At 34.7% G+C, this 27,902-nt stretch overlaps 1 protein-coding gene across 3 annotated transcripts in view; it reads left to right on the plus strand.

Annotated features, from left to right (window-relative positions):
- Positions 1 to 27,902, plus strand: part of LOC120773986 (furin-like protease 2) — a 392,069-nt gene that overhangs the window by 309,886 nt on the left and 54,281 nt on the right. For all 3 annotated transcript variants that reach the window (XM_040103245.1, XM_040103246.1, XM_040103247.1), the window contains 6 exons: positions 6,174 to 6,278; positions 6,525 to 6,788; positions 10,846 to 10,980; positions 20,972 to 21,131; positions 21,567 to 21,870; positions 26,733 to 27,896. In XM_040103245.1, the coding sequence (XP_039959179.1) occupies positions 6,174 to 6,278; positions 6,525 to 6,788; positions 10,846 to 10,980; positions 20,972 to 21,131; positions 21,567 to 21,870; positions 26,733 to 27,896 (2,132 nt within the window). The remainder of the gene's footprint in view (positions 1 to 6,173; positions 6,279 to 6,524; positions 6,789 to 10,845; positions 10,981 to 20,971; positions 21,132 to 21,566; positions 21,871 to 26,732; positions 27,897 to 27,902) is intronic.

Here is a 27,902-nt window from a genome sequence, read left to right on the forward strand (position 1 = left end):
TACACCAGCAAACCATTACAAAAACTAAATGTTGATCACGTTAAACCTTGGACTGAAAGTATACTTTGACGACCCTTGACTGTCTATTGAGCCTAATTTCCTTCAAGCACATTTTCATAAGTTGACCAGTTGATCGTCAATAGGCTTTCATGTGGATATCATCACGGATTATAGTTGATATTGATATGTTCGATAAATCCATTTCCCTTAGTATGTTTTTCTGTTTTCTATGGGAATTGCTACGAACTGTCATAGCTGAGTAAGCGCGAACTACAAATATTCCTTCTTCATTTCGTTTTTGCGTGTTTGATCTCGTGGCATGCATGGTAAACTTTGTGACAGAATTGGTGGCAGGACTAAGTAGATGTAAATGTGATGATTTCAGCTGTCAGATGATATTAATTCGATATATTTAAAAACTATTTCCACTCATGTTTAATAGTTATTTTGAATAGAGGCTTATATATTATTATAAAATTACTGTCTGTGGCTAATGAAAAATGTAGAAATGCAAATGCCTTATTAAGCTCTCTTAGATTGATTGTACTATATGTGGCAAGCAGCAATGCCTCAGAAGCTTTTAAACAATTGGGAAACTACAACAATTGCTGCAAAAACCTTTCCTGATTACACTAGATTATTTATACATTCTGTTCGTTGGTTTACATTGCTTACTAAGCTTGTAAATATATATGCACATATATTTGTGTGCGTGTAAATATTATTGAAATTTAAAGCAGCTTTATTGCAACCAAATTTAATTGCAGATGCATATGTATGTGTTTCACAGACGCTCACAGCAACCACCCAGGCATGTCGACCACTTTTCTTGACCACAAATTTGCATACAATGTAAATATAACTTACATTCGCTTTAATCCGGCTGCCTTTAATTAATGTTGCATAGTTTTCGGGGCAATCGTTGAATGTCAAGCATTGAAACCAAGTGGTAATCACTCATTTGATGCACTTGGTTTTCACACATTTTGCGCAAATTTCAATTAAAATTTATACTGGAATGAAACCATAAATTTCACTCATAACAACCGTTATAAATAAGCTGCTTTCGGCTGGCGATGTTTGTGCATAAATTCAGTTGCTTTGCCTGTGCTTATTATGTGTATGCGTAGAGAATTTTGCAATTTGCTGATATTTCTGTCGGCCTCTGTATTTGTATTTAATTTACTTTATATGCAAATTAACTATTTCCATAAATACTGTTATGATTTTCAACACAACGACTGACCTGCCACTGAGCCAGTGCATTTCCAGTGCAAATAATTTTGGTAGTACTTACATACATATGTAGAATACTTCAGTGCGAATATGCATTCGTTGAGCTGTAATGAGCGTTGCGTTGTTTCTAAGTTCGAAACACATTTCTATGTGTTGCTCTGGAAATACTGAGTATAGTCCATAAATTAGACTAGTTCGAAATGCATGCGCAAAATCTGTGTCCAAGCTTGGCCTAAGCCCGTAGTATGCAAATACAACTCTGCACTAAAATTTTATAATTAAACAGAATGTTTTTGTGAACATCGCCAAATGTCTTTGAAAAGTGTGCAATGACAAATTATAAGCCAAAACAGATATAGAAGTGAGTCACAAGCTCATTCGAGCGTTAAATTAATTTAATAGTTGCTTTAGTCTCTCGTAAATAATTCTTATATGCGCTTCAATGAGTTTGTATTAAATCGTGCGGAAATAAAAAAAACCTGGAACAGAACAATTTTGAAAATAAAAAGTTTGGCCTAAAGGAATTGTAAATGATGCTAGTAAAATCATATTGAGGTTTCCGGAATAAAAATAAATTTAGTATATAAAATTTTTCCTAAAACAAATAAACATGAAACACATTTTGATTGTTAACATAAGTGCCCGGTTCCGCGTATAATGAGAAAATTGTATTTAAAGCAACACTATGTGTAGAGGTATGTACATGGAAGATTGTGCATTTTGTATTTCAGAAAAGTTGTAGAAATACCCATTAATGTCGTTTTCGACCTTTTACTGCATAGAAGGCAACCCTGTATGTTTATGTATATGTTTAGTTAAAGTATTTTCTACATTTTTGATGCACTCAAATTGAGTAAAATAATAATTAAAATATGTGTGAAATATTGATTGTGGAACTAAAACTTTTTAGAGTTGCCATCTTTAAAGAAAAAAGACCGAAAAAAAATTTAGAGTTGCCACCTTATAGAAAGAAGCGAACAAAATTTTTTATGTATATTCATGAAATACCAAGAATATATACATATGACAGCGAAGCTTTCAGGACTAACCAATTTTTCTGGGTTGCCACCCATTTAGAAAAATCTAAAACAAGTGTTTCAGAGTTGCCATTCTTATAGAAAAAAACCGAAAAATATATATATATTGATGAATTACTTCAAATATATAGCAACATAACTTTGAAGACTAAAGCAAATTCTTCAGGGTGGCCATCCATCTTGTAAAAAATCTAAAACAAATTTTTCAGAATTGCTGTCTTAATAGAAAACCCCGAAAAAAGTATAAATTCCTGGAATACCGCAAATATGTAAATGACAGTATAGCTTTTCGAACTCACGCAATTTTTTAGGGTTGCCATCCATATAGTTGAACAGCTACAAAAATGTTTTTACATTTGCCATTTTTATAGAAAGAACCGAAGATATATATGTATGTATATATTCATGAATTACCACAAATATATAGCATTATAGCTTTTAAGACTAAAACAAATTTTTCAGGGTTGCCATCCATCTAGGGAAAAATCAAAGAGAGTATAGTATTTCCAAATGTCCTAGCTGTAATACCAACTATTTATAGTATATAGTTATAGTGTTTTCTAGTTTTTACTGCACTGATACTAATGTATGTATATGCTTCGTAAAAATATAAATACATTTTTATCGGTGTTTTTGGATGTATGGCAGCTCCAAAAAAGGGTCTTAAGTCCCGATAGCTATACCGTACAACACATTATTTTATATGCGTAAGTTTTTACACGTTTGTTGTTTGTTTTTTGTGGATTTGTTTTACACGTTTTCGTAGAAAGTTACCATATATTTATAATTATATTTCATGACTGAAAATCTGACTAAACCAGATTTCTTTAATGTTTCGTACAAAATCTAACCACTAATGGGCTGAAGACGCTTTTGTCCAAATAGTACAATATTTAATTTTTCAAATATGAAAAAGGTGGCAACGCTGCAAAACTCTTATTTGTAATGAAACGTTCATAGAGCTAGTCCGTTGAAAAGGAAGACTTATACAATTTTTCTTATACTATATAAATACGTATGTATTTTATTAACTCTTCAGGGTTCCAACTCAAATTTCACTATATTAGTAAAGTTGGCAAATGAACTGAAATATTCCACTATTATATAAAAAAAAAAAAATGTTTCAGTCATTTAGAAAATTTTTATTTATTTTTTCACAATTATTTCAAAAATTTTCCTTCAAAACTACTTGGCAACCCTATGTAAATTTTTTTAAAAATTTTTATAATTTTTTTTTTTTCATTAAATACTCTCTGGAAAATATTATTTGTGATAAGTATAAAATATTTACCCATCTATACTTCCTACCAGGCTACCTAAACATCTCAAACATTTTCCTCACCTTCTCTCTCTCTAATTTACACCATGCCTGCATTCCACACTCTACTTTCTAGGACACTTATTTACTTTGGCTGCTTTAGCGAAATCATCATTTTCCCTTCCTAGCTGCACAGTTCGTAACAGAAGCTTTGTGCATTGCTTGAGAATACTTCAAATACCGCAATCAAAAACTCGCGCACAAATATTTGGTGTCTATTGATGGCCACACATACAGCCACACACATGCTTATGACTATACATGTGTATGGGGAGAAGCAAATGCAGGCATGTGTGTGCTGTCACAGCCAATTTACAGTTTCGGCGCATGCATTTCTTGGCGTTTGTGCAACGTGATGCAATTTTCAATAGCAAATTATCTGAGAATTCCCCAGCATGCGGGCTTGGAACGTGAGTAAAAATTTACGGTAAACAACAGTGTTTGTTTAAACTATGCGCTTGTGTGTTTAGGTATGGGTAAATATGCACACAAATGCGGAAATTTTGAAGTTTATTTGAATTTCCAATTTCTTATGCAAATTCCGGTTTAGTGAGAGGGGCTTTAAATATTGTTTAGCAAGAATATTTTCGATGTGGGAGTTTTTTTTTTTTTAAATTCGAAAAAAGAGAAACATTTCTACATATTTTTAGTAGTTATTAAAAGTAAGAATTATTTCAAACCACATCTTCAACCTTTTCAATGCATATAAACTCTAAAAATAGCCTTCAGTCTCCTTATGTCTTGCAACACACTCCTGTTCAACCCATCTTTCATACATATGGATTCCAAAAATATCCTTCAATTCCTTTTTATCTTGCGTTACGCTGCACATCAACTTCACTTTACTTCCACTTTACCTTAAAAATATATTTTTGCTCCTCCCAACCAAGTATTGTCTAGTGAATTGCTCTAAAATTAAATTCAACTATTAGTTGCACACACGTCAATATATAAATATACAAATGCTAGTTGCCTTTACCTTGAAGTTGTACTACTTCATTGACCATTCGACTCAGTTCTTTTGCTCCGAGTGCTTGCCAATCAAAACGCTACTTCAGGCATTTCGGCCACCGCATGCTTATGGGAATTTCCACAACATATCTAAAAGCGTAGAAATAAACTCGAAAGAAAAAAAATAACAAAAACCCATATTCAGTTGCACAATCACACACACACTTGTGCAGTAAATGCCCGTGTGCCGAGTAAATTTTGAAGTAAACCACTCTAACGGTAAGTAAAAGTAATAAACATCTTGCTAGTGGCAGCAGAAAAAAGCATTTCTCAGTGGTACGTTCAGATTTCGATTTTCTGATTTTTGATTTCTCATTTCTTCTGCATTCATTCGTTCGAAAACTTTTCATTACACGCCCAAGGGTATGCAAGTGATTTTTTTTCAACGGCGTCCACACACAGCTGTGCTATTTGCAATTTGTTTCGGGGTGACCACATGGCGTATGAGTGACTAAAATTGGCTAAGAGTGCCTGGGATTTGAGAGTGTTTTGCAGTTACTATGGTCGACTGCTGCAGGTTGAGTAATTTTATTCAGCGCATTGAGAGAATAGTTTGTGTGGTATATTGAAAGAAAATTTTAGTATTTTTTTTCATAAAGAGGCAATTTTTCATGATAGATATTTTGTTTTTAGTGCAAAATATTTTCAGGGATGCTAATATTTTAATCAAAAATTTTGGTTAAAAATTTTGATTTTCTTGTATTCGGAATTAAAAAATAAAAAAATTCGAATCGGCTATTAATTCAATTATTTCCTGAGTACTTTATCTGCAACCCTGCATTTATTCCGTCAAAAAATTATGCAAGCCAATTTTTAGATAAATGATTATAAACTTTTCAAGCTATTTTCTGCATTTCTTATAATAAATTATAACAAAAAATTATAAAACCATTAATTTTATTCAAATGGAAAATTATTCAAAAAAAAAAATGTGTATTATTTTTTTAAATAAAAAAAATCAAAAATTATAAATACAAATTTTTTCCAAATTAACAAAATTTTGAAATTTTTACTAAATTTAATTTTTTTTAAATAAAAACAAAAATTTTAAAATACGAATTTTCCATTTAATTTAGGGAAATCAAAAATTTTAAAACAAATTTTTTCCAAATTAAAAAAATTTTGAAATGTTTACTAAATTTAATTTTTTTTAAATAAAAACAAAAATTTTCCATTTATTTTACAGAAGTCAAAAATTTTGAAAACAAATTTTTTCCAAATTATAAGAATTTGAAATTTTTGCTTAACTTTATTTTTTTTTAAATAAAAACAAAAGTTTTAAAATAAAAATTTTCCGTTTATTTTAAAGAAATCAAAAATTATAAAAACAATTTTTTTCCAAATTAAAAAAATTTTGAAATTTTCACTAAATTTAATTTTTTTAAATAAAAACAAAAGTGTTAAAAGAAATTTTTCCATTTATGAAAAATTATTAAAAAATATTTGTTTCACTCTTAAAAAAATGTTTGAAAAAATTTGTCATTTATTATACGTAAATCGAATAATATTAAAATATGTTAAAATATGGATTTTTGCAAATATTTTAATAATTTCTTTTATTTCATTTGCAGGTTGGTTCCTTAAAAGACTACTATCTCTTCCACCATCGTCGTGTCGCTAAACGTTCTTTGCGTATCAGTAGCGAACACCATAGCGCCTTAAATTCCGAACCTGAGGTGAGTACTTCAAGCAAATCTTAATTACAACGAAATACTATACTTAACTAAAATACAAAATTTCCAAAATACAATAAGAAAAAAGTGTTGCCTACCATTAGGCGCTTTAATAGAAAAAAAACGCGTTTTTTATACAAATCTTCAAATACCTTGAATCTCAAATTATAGTTCAAATACTTTTTATTGTACACACATAAATTAATTATTAACTTTATTAATTCTTCTTTACCCTCAAATTCCTTACAGGTTCGATGGATGCAGCAACAGCACGAAAAGTTGCGCAAAAAACGTGATGGTTCCTATACCACTCTACCAGGCTACAGCCCTTACGATGTGATAAGGCCGGGCGCAGGTTTTGTCAGCGCACCCGGTTCCCGCCTAGCATATCACCCGACTGCGTCGGCGCGCAGCAGCTCGGCTTTATTGTCACGCGCTCCACGCATACAATATCGCGCTGCCACATCGCATAACATCTTTCCTGATCCTCTATTCAAGGAACAGTGGTACTTGGTGAGTGAAGTATGTAAGAAATTTTGTTTTATTTTATTAGTTTTTACTTCAATCCTCACCCTAATGGGATGTACTTGGCGGGATAATAGCGGAAATACTTTTTAAGTTTAATTTGGTGTTGTTTTTGTAAACATTTCCCTAACTAGCTAGTCAATACAAGTGTAAGTATGGTGTAAGTCCTGGCAAAGCGTCACTTGTGTGTGGAAATTATGCACTAATTTTTTTTTTTGTTAAAGATTCTCTAAATGTAGGCAACAATATGGATTTCTATGTATATAAATTGCAATGGTTGTACAAAATACGTTGCATAAAAGTCGGCGCTTAATTTAGAAAAATTGAATTATCTCATATTTTTGGGTTTGATGTAATGTTTTATTATTTTTTTTTCATCAGACAGGTAGGTAAAATTACCTGTTAGTTAAGTACAGTAAACACCTAACAACTTGAACCTTTTTCTAATTTTTTGGAAGAGTGTTTGGTTTGACTTTTTATAATTTGCGGTTTGGTTACTTTATTTATTTCATTTTATTTTATTGATTTTAATTTAATGTAATTTAATCTAATTTTATTTAATTCAGTTTAATTTAATTTATTTTAATTTAATCTAATTTAGTTCATTTTAATTTAATTTAAGTTAATCTAATTTAGTTTAGTTTGATTTAATTTAATTTAATTTAATTTAATCTAATTTAATTTAGTTTAATTCAGTTTAATTTAATTTAATTTAAATTAATTTTTTTAAATTTCATTTCAATTTATCGCATTAAAAAAACTCCCTCTTAAGAATGCTCAAACTATCAAGTCATTTTACGCCAATAAAAGAAATTCACCTCCAACTCGTTGCAAGTTGTAATTCTTCTTCACTCTCTCGTCACCTCAAAGGCGACTAAAGCCTTGGAAAGTCCTCTCGCATTCATCAGATTTATTGGATTTTCGATTTGACAATGCCACTAAACCAACAGCCAAACAAAGCTAAACCAACAACATTTCACTCACAGAATCCACACACACCCTGCGATGAAAAAGAAAATCCACAAAGAGTAAGAAATAAATCAGAGGCTTCAGTTGAGGGCCAAGAAAAGGTAAATAACAAAATATAAATAAAGATTGCCAGCAAATGCAGTCCCCTTGCCCCTCCCGATGAGGGCGCAACTCTGATGCGCGTGGCTAAGTTGTAGTTTTACACCAAGAAGGTAAACCAACTTGACAATGCCCACAATGCTGCAAGAGCAGGCACAACAACAAGAATACATGCACCAACTGCACATGTTGCAAGTGACAAAAGCGAGCGCAGACGAAGAAGAAAGCGAACCAAAGGTAGCAAAGCCAGCAAATTCACAATGGCGCTGCCGAGGCGCAAAGAAAGAGCGACGCTTTGTTGTGAGGATCTTGTCATATTATCCTTGCCATCAGGCGCTTGCAAAGTTTTAACCGAGAGAAAAAGTGTGCAAAACTGTGAGAAAGTGCTGCAAGTAGTAGAAAAAGGAAGAAAGAAAGAAGCTCGCTACTTTCAGTGGTGCGGTTACCCACAGCAAATGGCAAGTTCACCCGCAGGCATTACGCTGCTCCAAGATTTATATGCTTAAGCCGCACAAATAAGCAGACGCCGAAGACCAGCAGCAAGTTGCAATCGCGAAAGTAAGCATAAAAGATGAAAGCGCTAAAAGGGAATACACAAAAATTATTTATACTCGTTTATTAGAATGTGCATGACAGTTTGTGCAAAAAGTATATGGCACTGCCATTAAGGTACATTTTACGCGATTGTCTGCCTTCATATTTTTCGGTCAAGCAACATATACGGGGAAGACGAAGCATGAATGCATTTATGATTGTCGAGTTAAGTTGCTGCGGGCGATTGAAAAGAAATTCAACAAGCTTTGATTGCATTGAATATTTCATGTCGAGAAATTTCCTCTTTTTTTATACCTATATACTTTTTCAGCAATTATTAAGAGTGCAGTTATCTACAGCTTTACGGAGAATAGTATTGAATTTTTCTGAAAAGATTTACATTACAAAATTAACGCAAATTTGATTAATATATCGTTTAAAAAATGGATTTAATTTAATTTAATTTAGTTCAATTTAATTTAATTTTTTTAAAAAAATCGAATTAAATTAATTTAGTTTAATTCAATTTAATTTAGCTTAATTTAATTTAATTTAAATTAATTTAATTTAATTTATTTTAAAAAACGAATTAATTTAATTTAATTTAGTTCAATTTAATTTAATTTAATTTAATTTTTTTTTAATTCGAATTAAATTAATTTAATTTAGTTTAATTTAATTCAATTTAATCTAATTTAATTTAGTTTAATATCTTTTAAAAATCGAATTAAATTACGCTACGATAATTCAATTTAATTGATTAATTTAATTTAATCTAATTAATTTTAATTTAATATACTTTGATTAATTTGATTTAATGTAATTTATTGCTATATTTTGTCAGAACCTAAAATCGATAATTCGGTGTTTTCTTACAATTACAAACAATACATAGTTGCAAAAAGTTGAAAGAAAAGCTTATCATTTGCCCCGAAATGTAGGTGGAATCTGCATACAAGTAGATAGTTATTAAAGCATCCATGTCCACTTAGTATTTGGCTGAGGTGGAAATCCAGCTTCCAGGTCTGTCTATCCACGAATAGATATCTGGTATAATTCTGTGGGTCTACCATCCTTTCGGTGAGGTTTGTTACCATTGCTGCCATGTAGTTAAGCTTTGGACTCTCTCTCTTCTCTTTTGGCTCCTATAGACGGCTCTGACCGCTTGTATACCCGCTCGTATATGTCAATTGGCATCGTACTATTACTTTATATTGTTCGGAAAGCACTGATAACTCATAGTGCAGCCTTTATTTGCCATCATTCTTGAAATAGCGTTTAAGATTTTATTCGCTTTAACAGCAGTGTATTCTGTGTACCCTCAGACACTTTAGTTGCGGCTGAGAATTAATCTCACAATTCACTTCGGTGAGAGATATACTTTCCTCCACTTTTCTAGTACATACGAGGATATGTGCAAGACTTCTGTCTTTTGCTCAGCCAATTCTAAACTCATGGAGGTTATGTGAGTCAGGCCCTATTTGTGTCCGTATCATGGACTGATGCAGCTTTCTTCGGGCTGCCCCTTTGTCTCGGGCTGTAACTACTGCTGCCGGTCGTCCGCGTAGCCGGTTAAATAAGATTTGTCTGTCATTTGTAGGTTTAGTATATACACTGGTCTGGGCCTAAAATAGACCCTTGTGATACTCTTGATGTAACTTCTACAAGTATTTGTCGTTATTCCTCTCTAGTTTGGTACAGCAGTTTTCTATTACTAAGATAGCTCCACACCGCAGCATTGAGGTACTCGGAAATTCTAAAATTCCGCCCATGTGGCGCTGTTTAAGCTGTTTAACTTATTCCGTATAAAATTTAATTGTTAAAAATAAAATTATTTTTATTCGAAAAAGATTAATTTAAAACCTCAAAGAGCGGAAAATTGAAGTTCTATTTAAATATAAATAAGCATCAATGCGATTTTCAAACGTGTACAAATATTATATATCTGCTCTTAACCCTAACTACTGCTAAATGTATTTTAAGAGTTGGTATTATATTTTAAGTAAATTAATTTAAGAATAAAAACTCAAATAAATCATATATATTTAGTGTTTTATGTAAATAGTGTGCGTTTTAATTTATTATATTCAAATAAAATACTAATGTTGTTACATAGAAACAGTTTGCTTATACTAAATTGTACTATAAACCCTTGCTGACTATGATGCCTTCCCTTATAATTTAAAAAAAAATATGGTAAAAGTGAATACTACACAACTACATGCCAAATATAAAAATTACAGTTCCTATAACGTTATACTAACATATATTTCCATTTCTTATGCTCTCTCCCCCTCTGTTTTATACATGACGACATTTCATTTACATATGGTCCGCATATACTGCTATTTCCAAACGAAAACTTCAATTCAAATGACGGCAAAAAAACAACAAAAATGAACAAAAACAACCAACAAACAACATCAATCACCGCACACCACAGAATGGTGGCGCCAAAGATGGTCTCGATATGAATATCGGGCCCGCCTGGCAGAAAGGCTACACCGGCAAAGGCGTTGTTGTTTCCATACTTGACGATGGCATACAAACGAATCATCCTGACCTTGCGCAAAATTATGTAAGTACCTACACATTTATATTTACAATGTTGTCTATTTATAATTCTACAACTGAATTCAATGTGAATTGAAATGCTTTGCGAAATTATGTTTTCAGCTTTAACTTTAAGTCTTTCGAGCATTCGAAAACTTTTACCGTACACTTGTAATGGCAGACAATAATTGAAAAAGTCTAACAACTTAATTCGCTTTGAATCTAAATCAAAAACAGATTTGCTTGCGCTGGAGCGTCAAGTGGTTACGTCGCGCATAGGCATGCATCGGGCATAGGCGCTGCAGGGCGTATGCGCAACTTTTGCAATTAATGCCTTTTAAAGCTTAACTACTTTTGTATTTTTTTTTGTGCGCAGCTGAAATTTTACTTTTCTGCCGACGCTACTAATTCTAAAGTTGCATGTCTACTTGATGTTAAGTGTACAAAAGACTTGTGGGCCTTGGGTGTGCATGGCAGGTCATTTACTCGCCTCTGCCGCATAATCATTGCACTTTGTTTCGCATAATCGCCTATTTATTTGCTTGCTAGTCTGTCTCGCTGGCGATATAATCCCTTTAGTTGCTCAAATTTTTTATAATTCTTCTACTTATTTATTTGTGTTTGTTTTTGGCCATACAAACTGGTTATCTCTCGGCGTGACGCTGCTCATATTTCCAAATTTGCATAGAAATGGTCAAAGTTGCAGCATTTACATGTGGCATTCGGCTTATTCTTATCATAATATGATGGTTTTTGCTATAACACTCAAACAAATATTTACTTTTCATTGCTACTACTGAGCAAAGTCCTGACTTCTGAAAGTCTCTAGAAAGCAAGGAAAAATATGATTAATAATTTTAGATCACTTTTCATTCTTTTAATTTTTACTTTAAAAAAGTTTATATAATATTAAGCTAAATACAGATAAACTAAACATAAACTTAAAAAACTTAATTCGAAAGCTTGCGAATGACTTTTGATACAAAAGAACGATATAAAAGAACTTCAAATAGAAGGTCACAGGTTTGGATTGGTTTGATTAAGACATTAAATATATAGAAGAGAAGGTTGGATTGGTTTAATTAAGATATATGTATAATATATATCAGAGACTTTCACTGAGTGCTTTTAGTAACTGAGGGAATACTTGTTATTAAAGTGACAGCTTGTTAGAATTACAAACATTGTATATAACTTCAGTCAGCTGCTTATTATCTTCATAAAGTAAGTTTGGTAATTCTCTACTAATATTAATTAAGCATATACGTTATGAAGTTTTTTTTTTTTTTTGAACTATTCATATTTTCAGTCTTATTATGAAATTTCCTTGGAAATACCCTAAAGAAATTCCCTGAAAATTTGAGCCCTTAATATTAACATTAGGGACTGAACCAAGGCATGTAAAAATTTTCCATTGAAAATACGCGAAGATCTTGATTTTTTATCTTTAAATTTCTATAGCTCAGAGGCATCGCTTTGACTTTAGACACATATTCCTCAGAATTGAACACTGTAGAAAAGTGCCCATTGCGACAAAGTCGAAACTCACACCGGCGAGGTAGTACGGGGCTCTAAACATGATTTTTCCACGGTATTCGTATTTTTTTGTATATATCTCGTAAATGACAAGAGCTATAGAAAAAATGTGCATGCCAAAATTGTACGAAATTTTATTTGCTACAAAAAATGTCCGAGGTCAAAATCGCTATCATTCCAATTAATAATTCTCGATATATTCGACTTTTTAAGTAAGGCTTTATAGAATTTTCATAGATGATATGTAATGAAAAAGCTATGAAAATTCCATGCAGCCTTAATTCAGGACTGAAAAAAATTAATAGTTCAAAAAAAAAAAAAACACCCTAATCTACATATATTCCAAAACGGTCTCAATTTTATTTGTTCTTACTTGACATTATGTAGATGCATTAACTATTTCAGAAATTGTAATATGACTTTTTTCTTCGTAAAAAATCATAAGAAATAAAATATTTTTTTTTATACCCTTAAAAAGGTATATTAAGTTTGTCACGAAGCTTGTAACACCCAGAAGGAATCGTCGGAGACCCTATAAAGTATATATATAAAAGATCTGTATGTCGAGCGGAGTCGATTTAGCCATGTCCGTCTGTCTGTCTGTCTGTATATATACGAAATAGTCCCTCAGTTTTTAAGATATCGTTTTGAAATTTTGCAAACGTCATTTACTCTTCAAGAAGATGCTCACTTGTCGGAACGGCCGATATCGGACCACTATAACATATAGCTGCCATACAAACTGAACGATCGGAATCAAATACTTATATGGAAAACTTTCACATTTGACAAGATATATTCACGAAATTTGGTATATATTATTTCCTAAAGCAACAATGTAATCTCTAAAAACCTTGTTCAGAACGGATTACTATAGCATATAGCTTCCATACAAACTGAACACATAGTTACTAACAGAAATGCACCTGTGAAGGGTATTTAGCTTCGGTGCAACCGAAGTTAACGTTTTTTCTTGTTCTTTATTGAAATTGAAATGAATTTTTGATGACTCATGCCCAGCTCTTGACCGATGCTACGGCTGCTACTATGCCGGTCTCTTTCGACCAATTCAGCGATTTTATCGCAATTTTCGACCACAGGCCTTCCGGAGCGTGGCGCATCTTCGACCATCTCTACACCAGAACGAAAGCGTTGAAACTATCGTTGTGCGGTGGAAGTGGAAACTGTATCGGGTCTATAAACTGCACAAATTTTATTGGCGGCTTGAGATGCATTTTTGCCTTTATCGTAGTAGTAGTATAACTCACGAACGACTTAAAAGAAACGTCAATCAATCAAACACGTGTTAGCGCGTGAAATGAGCTTTTCAAAAAGGTATAGCATGACTCGATGCGATAAAACTAGAACTACGCGCTTTCAGCGCCAACTAGCGAAAATACCGCAAGACTTTTTTGACAACCCAATATATAGCAATGGCCAAGTGTCCATAAACCCATGAAGGAGTTAGTTTACTTGCATCGGCAGGCACTACATCTGTATGGCCTTCTATTATGTGATTAACTTAGTTGAAATTCTATAGATTTTATGAGGTTAAATGGCTTCCTTGAGCAGGAAACGCCTGTCTTCAACATATATATTTTTTCGCATAAAAATTAAATATATTATGTGAACTCTTTATTAAATATTATTTAAAATATTCCAAACTCGGTCATTACGAGGTCATTTGCGGAGAGCCCTCGGAGAAAATGTGTCGTTCCGTTAACATCAGAACTTTCTACAGGCTCATATGAATTAATTAATAAATTAATTAATTTTTTAATTTTTGAAATTTTCAAACCCACCTAACCTCTTAACAATGCGCTATACATTGTAAAATGTTCTTATAAAACTTTTCTATAAACATCATTTACAATAATTTAATGGAAATGTGGCACAGATATTGCTTAAAAGTGTTTTAACTCAATAGGAAGTTTAAAAAAAATTTTTCTGTAACTTTGTTTCATTAAAAACCTATCTACTTATTTCGTTCAAAACAGTCAACCTTTTGATCATTGACCGGTAGGCAGTGAGATTTTTGTAGCTCTAAAAAAGGAAAATCTTCAAACAAAACTTTCTAAAACTCAATGTTTATCGTTTTTTTGAGGTTTTTCCATTTCGTTTCAACGCTAAACGTTTTGCTTCTAATCATATCCACGGTTCCTGAAAACAAAAACCGTCTCTATTGCCTCCTTTCAAAATATTTACTATCAACTAGCAAGTTTCTATCGCAAATAAACGAAAAATAAACACTCAAATCAACCTCATTATCTGCAGTGGCAATATTTTTGCGCCTGCCTCTTTTTAAACACCCCAATACACCGTTTTTGCTTCAATTTACATTGCACACGGTTAACCGCAGTCATCAGTACCGTCTTTTTTTGTTTGGCATATTCTCAAATGTCATTTGCAGGCTTGCGGTATTGTGGCCAGTCTAGTCTTCACTGCTTGCAGGCTTTTCATTTTTATTTTATTTATTTAACGGTATTTTGCTTGCTTTGCCGTCATTTAAAGCAGCCTTGTAATAATATTGTTTGTAAGCAAGATATCTAAGGGATCAGCCAGAAAACCAACAAGCCAGCATACTTCTAGGCGTTAAAGCGTAATCACATAAATACAAATCACACACACACATGCATATACATATATATGCAAATACAAAAATACAAAGTGGCGCCTCGCATCATCTGCTTTGCATTACACTTTGTTTTGATGCTACTGCTGTGCCATCGCAGCTTCTAGTCTTCCTCTGCTGTCGCTATTTCTTTGTAACTTCATACTTTTGTGAGTATATCTGTCTGTGTTTATTCCTGCACTGCCTTCTATTTAAAAAATGTAGACTTTTGCAAGCAAATCACGTGATTTCCAAGCAGTTGCGCAGCTCATTTGGCAGCCTTGTACATTTATCTGTCCTTCTTTCAACCACATCCCCACTTTTCCTCTCACTTGCTTTGCCACTCTCTCTCGCCCTTCTATTCTCTGGGTCTACCGTCCTCTAATCACATTGCTTTCGTTTATCGGTCAGCTTAGTGAAAATATTTTCGGTGCTATCGGATTACGTCGGCCGTTTGCTTGCTCTCCCTTATTTGCGGCTCGATTATGAGTAATGGCGTATAATAATATTTAACTGCAAATCGGATAATGGTGTCACAAAGGCAGAAAAATAGGCAATACAAGAAGGGCATAAAGCATAAATTCGAAAGAATGTGATTGAAAAGTAATTCAATCGGATTGGAAATATCTGAAAATCACATCGAGTGTATAAATGATACTTTCATGTCCCTAAATTGTTTGTAGGAGAAATTGTTGTTTATTTTTATTTCTTTTTTGACATTTTTGGAATTATACAAATTGCATAATGTTAGAATGCATTGTTGCTGGTCTGCTAAATGTTATTGTTATTTTTGATTACGAAAAGGTTTGAATAAAGCAATTCCTTATGAATGAGAATGAGGGTTTCCATCAGTGTGTCAACTTTTATGTGATTTTAAGTCGTAATTAGTACAAGTTTTTTTGGAAATATTATTTACTGTATTCGGTTTAGTACATGGTTGGTTTGCTTTACTCATTTTCCATTTTTCTAAAGAACTTTAAACCAACAATACAAAATAAAGCAAGTGGCAAGGATTAAGTTCGAGCAGGAAATAATACTTGAGATGTAGGTTACAAACAGCAAGTATACAATTATCACTAACATCTAAAATATGCACCCTACGTCATTTTATAGTCTATATAACGCTATAACATCAATGTGTGCAAAGTCTTCAATTGACTCAAAAAGGCTTCTAAGGAGTGCTTGTTGCTCAATAGCTAGAAGTCATACGGAAATAAATAAGGTGGAAACGGTGGTTGCTGAACGAATTTGGCTAAAAATTTGGCATGAAGAATCAAAGAGTTGTCGGCCCATAATTCGGCCCCTTTTTACAAATAGCTTCATGGTATTCTTTTTTGATAATTTGGCCTATCGGAGGGAATTCGGAGTGCACCACAGCTCTATAATCGAAGAATACTTTCACAAACCTTGATTTTTGACCTGCTTTGACGTGATTTTTTCACCTTCGGCTCATCTTTGCCATTGGACATTCGGTCGATTGATCATCTCTATGCGGATCGTAAGCATAGATCCAAGACTCATCGCAAGCATTGTTTCATAGACGTTCCCGTGACGTTGTTTTTTTTAACTTTTCTTAGACCCAAATGATCCATAAAAGTGGTCTTCACTGATAATTCCGATATTCCAACGATGCCAGTAAGATTCTTGATTGATGATGCTTTTATTTCTATTAATATTCGATGCTCATAACTATATTATACTTAGTCCTGCCATAGGTTCTGTCGCAAGTTCAGGCCGATATAAAAATCACAGTATGATACATTTTTTTAAATTAATTTAATAAAGTTAATTTAAAGTAATAATGCATATAGTTACCAAATGAGCGATGTACAAAGTTTTATTCAAAATGGTCGCCTCTTTCAAACTCGAACCAAAGATTTTTGAGTCTCTTCAAATGTTTGTGGAGTATTCGACAGGTCATGCCCTCCAACTTCGATCACAAACTGTAGTCCAATGGTTTTAAATCTGGACTTTCAGTCGGCCAATCGCCTGCAGCTATGAAACCAAGGATATTTCTTTTAAGCCACTGCTGGATGGTTGTTCATTATGTGCTGGAAATAAAACCTTGCTCAATGAAGCAATGTTCTCCTTCGAAGTGGCTATTGCTTAACAGCTTTATCACGCTTTCTAAAGTATCTGGCTGGTAACCCAATTTTAACACTTGTGTAACGTTTATAGCAATCTTTGTTTTGTTAACTTTGTAACAGAATTTATGGCAGAAGTAAGTAATATAGTACAAAACATATGCTATCAAACGAAAAAGTGTTAGTTTCCTAATCAACCTTGTATTGAAAATGGCGTAGGCAGAGATGGGACTTAGCTAACACTCTTTAAGAGAAGCACGAAAGTGGCACAGCCGATAAACACAAGAGGCTATTCAGTGTAATATCAAATATGAGCCTTTTTACAGGGTTTATGTTGTTTACTGTCATAAGTTTCTTCATTTAAAGACACTTCCAACCGAATTTAATACAATACTACTGTGGGCAAAAAATAGTAAGACTTTGTTCATAATTTTAAAATTCTTGATACATTCTACAAAATTTATGTCGCCCCCTGTAAATATTTCCCCTTGGCCTTAATAGACTGGTGCCAACGTTTTTTTCAATTCTCGAAACAGTTGTCAAAGTCAATTTCTGGAATAGTCTTCAATGCGAATACTCAATGCGTGTTTTAATTAAAAGCTAAGTTGCAATCATTAAAATTTTTTTCCTTTGCAGTGGCCAAAATTTCAAAACACATTTTGTGTTCAACCAGTCGCATTAACTATTTTTATAAATTTTAAATTATAATTCTAGAACAACTAAAATCGTCTATTGCTTCAAAAACTTTGAAAAAATAAAACTCCCAAATCCCAAAATGTCTGAAATCATTATAAAAAGCAATAATTTAAAGAGCGAAGTGTAAAGATGATTAAGTGTGGGATTGCAAAGTGTTGCAGCTGTGCTCTGCACCTCTGCGCCATTTCGCCAATGCACCAACACACTCTCATGATTAAATTTTAGTTGCTGCTGCTCATCCTCTCTACCCTTTTTTCATCTTTTTTGTTAACATAAGCCTCACCTTTGCTTACTGCCACAATATAAATGACCCATTCAAGAGTTGATTGTTTTCAGAATTATTGCCAAACCGCCAGCGGCAATAACGGTAATATACGTTTCACGGCAAACACCCATACACGCACACACTACACACTACACGTGTATATATGAAAGCTTAAAAGCGCAGCGCAATAGTCATTCGCGCGCACAAAATTCCTATCTGAAATAGCAAAAATGACAAAGGAAATATGGCGGAGTATGGCAAAAAAAATTCCGCAAAATAGGAAACATTATGAAATGGCGCACAGAAAGGTAACAGTAAACACAGTAAACCCACACATACAAACATACTCAGGCTGCTGTTGAAACAAATGGCATCGCGCTGTATTGAAAGCGGAGTGGAAATTCATTTCGTTGATTTCCCAAATGATTTCGTAAATAAATTTTAGCGCCAACGCTAAAAACATATTTACAGCTGAGCACAAATAATGAGGGGGTGTGGGCGCCCACTCCAGCTCTGTAAACATCCACCACGCCTGACACTTAGTGGGGCATCCTCCGGTGCTTTTTATTTTAAAACCTGAAATAATCGATTATAGTTCAGAGGTTGTGTGTATGTATGTGTGCGAGTGCTCGTATCCATTCCATTTTATTTTTGATTGCTTTGTCATAGTCGCTCAAACGCGCATCGGTATCTGTCTATTCAGCGAATAGATAGCGTCCTGAATATATGGATGCTCTCTAGTGCAAATTTTAGTTCTCTTTTTTCATTGCGACTCACAACAAGTTTCTTTCAAAAGATTTTTTAAATAGAACTCTGAGAGTTTGGAGATACGTCTCAATTTAAATGGCACTGATTATTGCTATATTTAAGGTAGGCAAGAGAAACTGCTCGTGGGAAACATTTCTTTCCCAAAGTACCTAGATGCAATATAGAATCTGAAAACATATACGCGTCCTTTTTCGTGACAGCATAACTCTCATTACTAATAACTAGTTTCCCATTGAAATAGTAAAATGCTTTTAATTCTTATTAGTACATATAAATAAAGTTTGAGATAAAGTTGTTTGGAAGGGACAGTTTGCAAGAACGCCTGACCGCTTGCTCTTTTTATGGCTTTAATTGGAAGAAGTTGATCTTAAGAATATCTGGTTCCAACAAGACGAGGCATCGTTCCACATAGCACGTGCTACAACCAAATTATTGTGAGAAAAGTGATAATAATTTACATATTTTTCTTATTTTGCTGTAAAATTATTATATTAGATCAATTTGTGTACTTTGAATTGTATTTTCATTTCCTAATGTATATATTATACAGAGAAGGCATCAGATGGAATTCAAAATAGCGTTATATTGGAAGAAGGCGTGGTTGTGAACCGATTTCACCCATATTTCGTACATGTCATCAGGGTGTTAAGAAAATATTATATACCGAATTTCATCGAAATCGGTTTAGTAGTTCCTGAGATATACTTTTTGGTCCATAAGTGGGCGCACCAACCCCCCCCCCCCTTTTTCAATTTACAAAAAAAAACCTGGGTGCAGCTTCCTTCTGCCATTTCTTCCGTACAATTTAGTGTTTCTGACGTTTTTTGTTAGTCGGTTAACGCACTTTTAGTGATTTTCAACATAACCTTTGCATGGGAGGTGGGCGTGGTTATTATCCGATTTCTTCCATTTTTGAACTGTATATGGAAATGCCTGAAGGAAACGACTTTGTAGAGTTTAGTTGACATAGCTATAGTAGTTTCCGAGATATGTACAAAAAACTTAGTAGGGGGTCGGGTCACGCCCACTTTTCCAAAAAAATTACGTCCAAATATGCCCCTCCCTAATGTGATCCTTTGTGCCAAATTTCACTTAAATATCTTTATTTGTGGCTTAGTAATGACACTTTATAGGTTTTCGGTTTCCGCCATTTTGTGGGCGTGGCAGTTGGCCGATTTTTCCCATCTTCGAACTTAACCTTCTTATGGAGCCAAGAAATACGTGTACCAAGTTTCATCATGATATCTCAATTTTTACTCAAAATACAGCTTGCACGGACGGACGGACAGACGGACGGGCAGACGGACGGACGGACAGACAGACATCCGGATTTCAACTCTACTCGGCACCCTGATCACTTTGGTATATATAAGCCTATATCTGACTCTTTTAGTTTTAGGAGTTACAAACAACCGTTATGTGAACAAAACTATAATACTCTCCTTAGCAACTTTGTTACGAGAGTATAAAAACATGGTCAAATTGCGGTGAGGTGACAATTTGTTCGGTTAGTTCGGCAGGGAATCATATACTATGCGCCAGTTTTGGGCAATAGGAAAAAAAATGTGATCCATCAGTACTATGATAGGCCACACTCATCGATAGTGATTCGCAAGGGGCTCAGAGGGCTGGATTGGGAGATTCCTATAAATATATCTTGTAGTCGAGATCTGGTACCAAGTCATTGCTACCTGGTCTGGTTTATGTTGAATAATTCTACTGACGAAAAAGTCGCCTTTGTGGAAGCTTTTCCGTTTTTTGCCTACAGGAATCTTCTCGAACATTCGATATTTAAAGTAGCAACAAGTTTTGGAACAAAACTTAACTTAAATTTGATCTCTTATTAAGTGTTTACTACTGTGTAGTATATTTACCTTTTATACTGAACTTTCCATCTACTAGACAGAAAGTCTAGTATAAATATAATCAAATTATATAAAAGTGAATAACTGAAAAAACTTATTCCTGGTTTTATAATGTGTTATATAGGATACTGATACAAAATATGATCTAAAATAAGTACACAAATCTAAACTAAAACTTTTTACATTTTCAGGACCCTGATGCATCTTTCGATATTAACGGTAACGACTCGGATCCAACGCCACAAGATAACGGTGACAACAAACACGGCACCAGATGTGCGGGTGAAGTGGCAGCGGTTGCCTTCAACAACTATTGCGGCGTAGGCGTGGCATATAATGCGAGTATTGGCGGTAAGTAAATCGAGTACTTTTTATATACCAAAACTGATTTCTTTCATGGAAGCTGGTTACATTAGTGAAAACTCAGTGCACAGTCAAAACCATTAAGACTACAAGAAAAGCTTGCCACATGTCATCTTACAGCCGCAATATCATCTATTAGCGCACAAATTAAACTAATGGCATGAGATGCCTCTACAGGCAAACTACATTAATTTTGACCTATAAGGAAGAACATGTGAATACTACAGCGTTGGTCCATTACAACACTAAAATGCATTACTTGCCTGAGCGAGCGAATATTATTTATGTAACGGTTTTATTTATGTAACTCAATTTCCTCCGCCACCTACTTCTTATTTGCCCATATCTACTTTATAAATTAAGCTCGCTGCCGAAGGCATTTACTATTTTATTTGACTTCATTTTGCGTTCTCACTTTTGCAGGCGTCCGCATGTTGGATGGCAAAGTGAATGATGTGGTCGAGGCGCAGGCATTGAGCTTAAATCCATCACATATTGACATCTACAGCGCCTCTTGGGGTCCCGAGGACGACGGCTCAACTGTTGACGGACCTGGGCCGTTGGCGCGGCGTGCTTTCATCTATGGCGTCACCAGCGGACGACAAGGCAAAGGTTCCATATTCGTTTGGGCATCGGGCAATGGTGGTCGCTACACGGATTCGTGCAATTGTGATGGCTACACGAATTCCATTTTCACACTGTCCATTTCGAGTGCAACACAAGGCGGGTAAGTTTGTGAAAATGAGTACATTTGGGGGTGATGGGAAGTGAATGCTAGGGAGGTTGTGAGTTAAAGCAAATTGACCTGACCTGTGATGTGTGAGTAGGTGAATAATAAATGATTAACATGTAAATAAGCGAGTTATCGGAGATAGTCCAAAAAGGGGCGGAGATTGCAAAAATGGAGTGACGAAGGTAGGATAAAAAAAAGGAAGATATAGAGATTGAAATCTAGACACAGATTAAGAATGAATTTGGGATTATTGGGATTGAGATCGAGATTAAGACTGAGATTGAAATTGAGTATAAGACTGGGATTAAGATGGAGATTAAAACTGGCATTGACACTGAGATTGAGATTGAGATTAAATTCAGATTGAGATTGAGATTGAAATTAAAATTGAGATTAAGATTGAAATTGAGATTGAGATTAATATTGAGAATGAGATTGAGGTTGATAATGAAATTAAGATTAAGATTGAGATTGAGATTCAGAATGAGATTGAGACTGGCATTCAGATAGAGTTTGAGATTAAAATTGAACTTAAGATTGACATTGAGATTAATTTTGAGATTGAGATTAAGATTGAAACTGAGATTAAGATTGAGATTAAGATTAAGATAGAACTTAAGATTGACATTTAGATTGATTTTGAGATTGATTTAAGATTGAAATTGAGATTGAGATTAAGATTAAGATTGAGATTGATATTGATATGGAGACTGAGAATGACATTGAGATTGAGATTAAGATTGAAATTGAGATTGGCATTAAAATAAAGAATGAGAATGAGGTTGAAGTTGATAAGGAACTTAAGATTGAGATTGAGACTGAGGTTGAGAATGAGATTAAGATTGAGACTGAGACTGAGACAAAGATTGAGATTGAGATTTAGACTGAGACTGAGACAGAGATTGGGAATGGGATTGGGATTGAGACTGAAATTAAGATTGGCATTAAAATTGAGAATGAGAATGAGATTAAAGTTGATAATGAACTTAAGATTGAGATTAAGACTGAGACAGAGATTGGGATTGGCATTGAGACTGAAATTGAGATTGCCATTAAAATTGGGAATGAGAATGAGGTTGAAGTTGATAATGAACTTAAGATTGAGAATGAGATTTACATTGAGACTGAGACATAGACTGAGATTGAGATTGGGATTGGGATTGAGACTGATTAAGATTAAGATTGAAATTGAGATTCAAAATAAAATTGAGATTTAGATAGAGATTGCCATTTATATTAAGATTGAGATTGAGATTGAGATTAAAATTTCAACGAAAAATATTTAACACAGCAAATTTTCTTCAAATGCATTTAATATGCATTTTTTTCTACTTTTTTATTATTTATTTGTGCCAACAGTAATAAAGTAGATATCCATATTTGTGGAACATAAATGTTTATTACACAAAATTATGACAAAGATTGTTTAATTTTCATTTCGTTGTAAAACCGAATAAATACAACTTTGAATATTGGAGTTATTGGCTTGACTGACTACAATCATCACTAGTCGCATATATGTTTACTGCAGTTCTAAGTACATAGGTATACACAACTGTATGGATTTATTTGTGGGCAATATGTGGTGCTTGAACCGCAGTAAATAGTAAAATATTTACGACGCCACACTTTACAATTAAACAGTTTATTTATTTTCGACAAAAATGTTTTAATAATTTTGTTATTGACATTGAAGTTGTTGTTGCTTTCGAGCAATGAACCATATATGCAACTAAAATCAATTATGGCCAAAATGAAAATTGCTATTTGCAGCGCCCAATTGTGGGTGGCTAGCAGAGTGAAATTTCAAAAACCAATAAACAAACAAAAAATGACAAATAACAGTTTAAATATATGAAAATATATACATATTCATACTTTTTAAACACACAATTGCAATTTATGGAAATTACTCGAAAGTATTTGTGTATTTTGCGCATGAAATTTTGCTCCGAATGATTTAAATGAAAGTTTGAAATTTCCACTCGAGTGCGCTGAGGTGGCGCATAACTATTGCTAATATCATTTATTTGCCTCCACGTTATTATTTCACTTTTTTAATGAAAGCAATTTGCATATTTGTTCAATATTTGTGCGTATTTCACATTTATACTCATTTAAAATGATTGGTTTTGAGGTAGAAATTTTCGCTTAAGCGCTGCCAGTCTGTAGCGACACTAAAGTAGTGTGCCTGTGTGTGTGTGCTGGCCTACTTTTAGGCGCAATTAAGCATGTAGCTTACGTCACTGTGTTAGCTTCATTTTTAATTGGCAATTAATGAGCGGCTTTATGGCATTTTAAAATGAAAATTGCAACAAGCACAAGTGTGTGCGTGTATGTCTGTGTGTGTAACCGCAACCATATCATTAATAATAATAAATATATAATATAAAATGATATTGTATAATATGCCTAAAATTGCGTAAAAGTAAGTGCGATAAACATATATTGCGATATTTTTGTAAGCGTGCTTGTTAATTGCCAATTAAGAGCTTAACGGTATATTTTTTAACTTCCGTCTTATTTGCACATTACGGCTGTAATATAAACCCGTGAGAAAGGGCTTACAGCGGGTATAACCTAATATTTCATACTTTTACAACTTGCAAGGATTAAAGCAAGAAGCAGCTTCAAGTGCATAAGACTTGTTAGTTATATTGGGTCTAGGGCGACTTTTAACCCGATTTTATTCATGCTAAGCACAAATATGAACCGTTAGAACAAAAACACGCTGTTTCAATTTTATTAAGATAACTCACTTGTTGGCCAATATATGCTGTATAAAGTCACATGGAAGTTCGAAAATCGTTTTATTAGGTATATGGGGGTTAAGAGAAGTATTCACCCGAGTTATCCCTTTTTTGACACACAGACAAACCATTGTCACGAAAGGATTCTCCCCAAATTTCAATTATATATCTCACACATTGTCCAATATTTTCGATAAAAAAGCTCTCAATTTGAATTCTGATCCATATATTCGGTATCTGGGGACTTCAATCGCTTTGGTTCGACTTCGTCTCCTTTTAGATTAACAATACCATTTAGCTCAATAAATTTTTAATAATGATTGCCACGCTCAAAAATTATTATTCCGAGAGGATAGGTAAATCCCAATAGGCATCTCACGTTGACAATTTATAATGCCGGTACGTTGTGGTACCTGGACTTACTATAAAATTGTTTATGAAGACTTTCATAAATCGACGAAGTGCTTTGAGTTAAGATGTTTCCACCTAACTTCCTTCCATATATCCTTTACATTATGCGTCAGACTGAATTTTTATAACATGCGCGCGTGCTGAACAATATCAATTAAATAATCCTCGATGATATTTTTTAGCTGCCGCCAAGGGGCCCATAGCTTTCGCTGGCAGTTTCCGCAGCAGAGGTTTCCTTACAATTGTTGGAGAATCGGCTTCCCAATTACGCTTTACCTATCGTTTCTGTCGGCAGATTCCTATCAACTCCCACTAAGTTACTGCCCCTCTCGACGATGTGTCAGGCTTCTACGCTTTTGCCAATACCCTTTTCAGAGGACTATTTCGCCGCCTTAGGTGATAGGTTTTTCACCGAAGAGACTGTCTAATTTCGCTAAGATTGGTTACGCATTTCATTCTCGCTAGACTTTATGAAAGATATTATACTTATTCACGTTTTTAAATGTCCTCGGTCAGAGCCGATATCCATCTACCGGAAAAGGTGTCGCCATAATTGTCTCAAAGTTATATTACCAGACCAGCGGAAAGAACTAGTTATCGATTTCATCTACCACACCAACTTAATGATGACTGGAAAAGATGTTACTCCGAGGCCTCTCATGGTTTTAACGCGCCGGAGGTAGCCTTGGTTTGAACACATCAGTCCTTTTTCAGGTGTCACCCCTATATATTCAGGTATCTGAATACCTCGGCTACCAGATAAAGGCTTAAACCAATCTGTTTAATAGACCAGCAAAGTCCGTATCAGGCAAAAGGTCGAAAGTCCATATAAGTCTAAAGGCCGCAGGTCATTTAGCGTTAACCAGGATGCACCGTGCAAAGGCGAAAGTACTTTACATACCATGGGGTTGAATTAATAGTTGACTACGCAAATTTAGTGTATATAAATAGTTTCCTTTATTTTTTTGGCATAGACAAGACTTGAAACGATTTTAAACTGGCTCAGGACATCAATTAAGACCTTATCTACTTAGTATAAGGAAGAGAAGACTTTTTCCTAGTTTTTAAAAATTATATGCTAAGGCCTCAAGTATTCACATGGTAAGCAAACGCCTATTAAGAATCAAATTCCTGAATCACCTTAGACTTAGCCTTGGTTGTCCTCCTGAAATTAGTAATCGATTTTATTTTCATTTCTGTTCTCAACTTTCGAAAACTACTGGCATTTCGCATTCGCATATCACTCTTCGCCTTTCTGTAAACCGATCTCGTGTATGCTGCGATGTAAAGTATTTGAGTAAAGTGACCCTCCTGGCTACTTAATTGAATATTGCTCTCGGAAGCCAAGGGAAATTCTTTAGTAGTTTGACTGGTATACTATTCCGCCGGATGTAAGTTTCAACCTTTTAAACCCTCAGAAACGATTTAGGATTCAATACTTTGTTTTACTAACTGTTTAAATATTTTGGATAATGCTTCACACCAAAACGAGGTAGAGAGAGAGAAATAGAGAAGAATCGACCAATTACATTATGTTAAGAAGCGATGCTTAGGTACACTTCTTCTAACACAAAAGAGGGGGTTCAGTTAAGTTAATACCATAGTTGATGCTTACTAAGATAAATTCATATATATTTCATCATTATTACTAAGCACTAATTTAACACTCTTTTCTTTTTCCGCACCATCATTCAGTTTCAAACCCTGGTACCTTGAGGAATGCTCTTCCACACTCGCCACCACTTACAGCTCCGGCACGCCAGGCCATGATAAAAGCGTTGCCACCGTCGATATGGATGGACGCCTGCGACCCGATCATATTTGCACTGTCGAACACACTGGCACTTCCGCCTCTGCGCCATTGGCTGCAGGCATCTGCGCACTCGCACTCGAAGCCAATCCCAATCTCACCTGGCGTGATATGCAATATCTCGTCGTCTACACCTCACGCCCCAGTCCGCTGGAGAAGGAGAGTGGTTGGATTTTGAATGGTGTCAAGCGAAAGTACAGTCATAAGTTCGGTTATGGTCTAATGGATGCTGGCGCCATGGTTAGTTTGGCCGAGCAATGGACTACTGTACCGCCGCAGCATATCTGCAAGTCGCGTGAAAATAATGAAGATCGTAAAATTGAGGGTTCGTACGGTTACACGCTGGCCACGCACATGGATGTGAATGGTTGTGCGGGCACGATCAATGAAGTACGCTATCTGGAGCATGTGCAGTGTCGCATCACCTTGCGTTTCTTCCCGCGTGGCAATCTACGCATACTGCTCACTTCGCCAATGGGCACGACCAGCACGCTGCTGTTCGAGCGACCACGTGACATTGTCAAGTCAAACTTTGATGATTGGCCTTTTTTGAGTGTGCACTTTTGGGGCGAAAAAGCTGAAGGACGCTGGACATTGCAAGTGATAAATGGTGGACGTCGGCGCGTCAATCAGCCAGGCATACTCTCCAAGTGGCAACTGATCTTTTACGGTACCGCTGTGCAGCCTATGCGCTTGAAGAGCGATCTGATGCAGCAACAGATGCGCGTTTCGGCTGGCGTTAATCCTTACACCTATCCAACCGAGTCGGATTTGGGTCAACCACCTAACGAGGGTGGCTACTATAATGCCGATCAATTTGCTGGCTATCTGAACTTCCAAAATCTCTTCACCGGCGCCGGCTCGAATCCCGAACAAGCAGTCGCTACCGTAGATGGCCACAATATACCCACACCTCAGCGCCAGAACGTGATGGCTGACTCGAATAACAAGCTAGTTTTGCACGATTGTGATCCCGAATGTGATTCACAGGGTTGCTATGGCCGTGGCCCGACGCAATGTGTCGCCTGCAAGCATTATCGGCTAGATAAGTGAGT

The sequence above is a fragment of the Bactrocera tryoni genome, chromosome 4, assembly GCF_016617805.1.
Source record: "Bactrocera tryoni isolate S06 chromosome 4, CSIRO_BtryS06_freeze2, whole genome shotgun sequence".
In the NCBI taxonomy this organism is placed as follows: Eukaryota; Metazoa; Arthropoda; class Insecta; order Diptera; family Tephritidae; genus Bactrocera; species Bactrocera tryoni.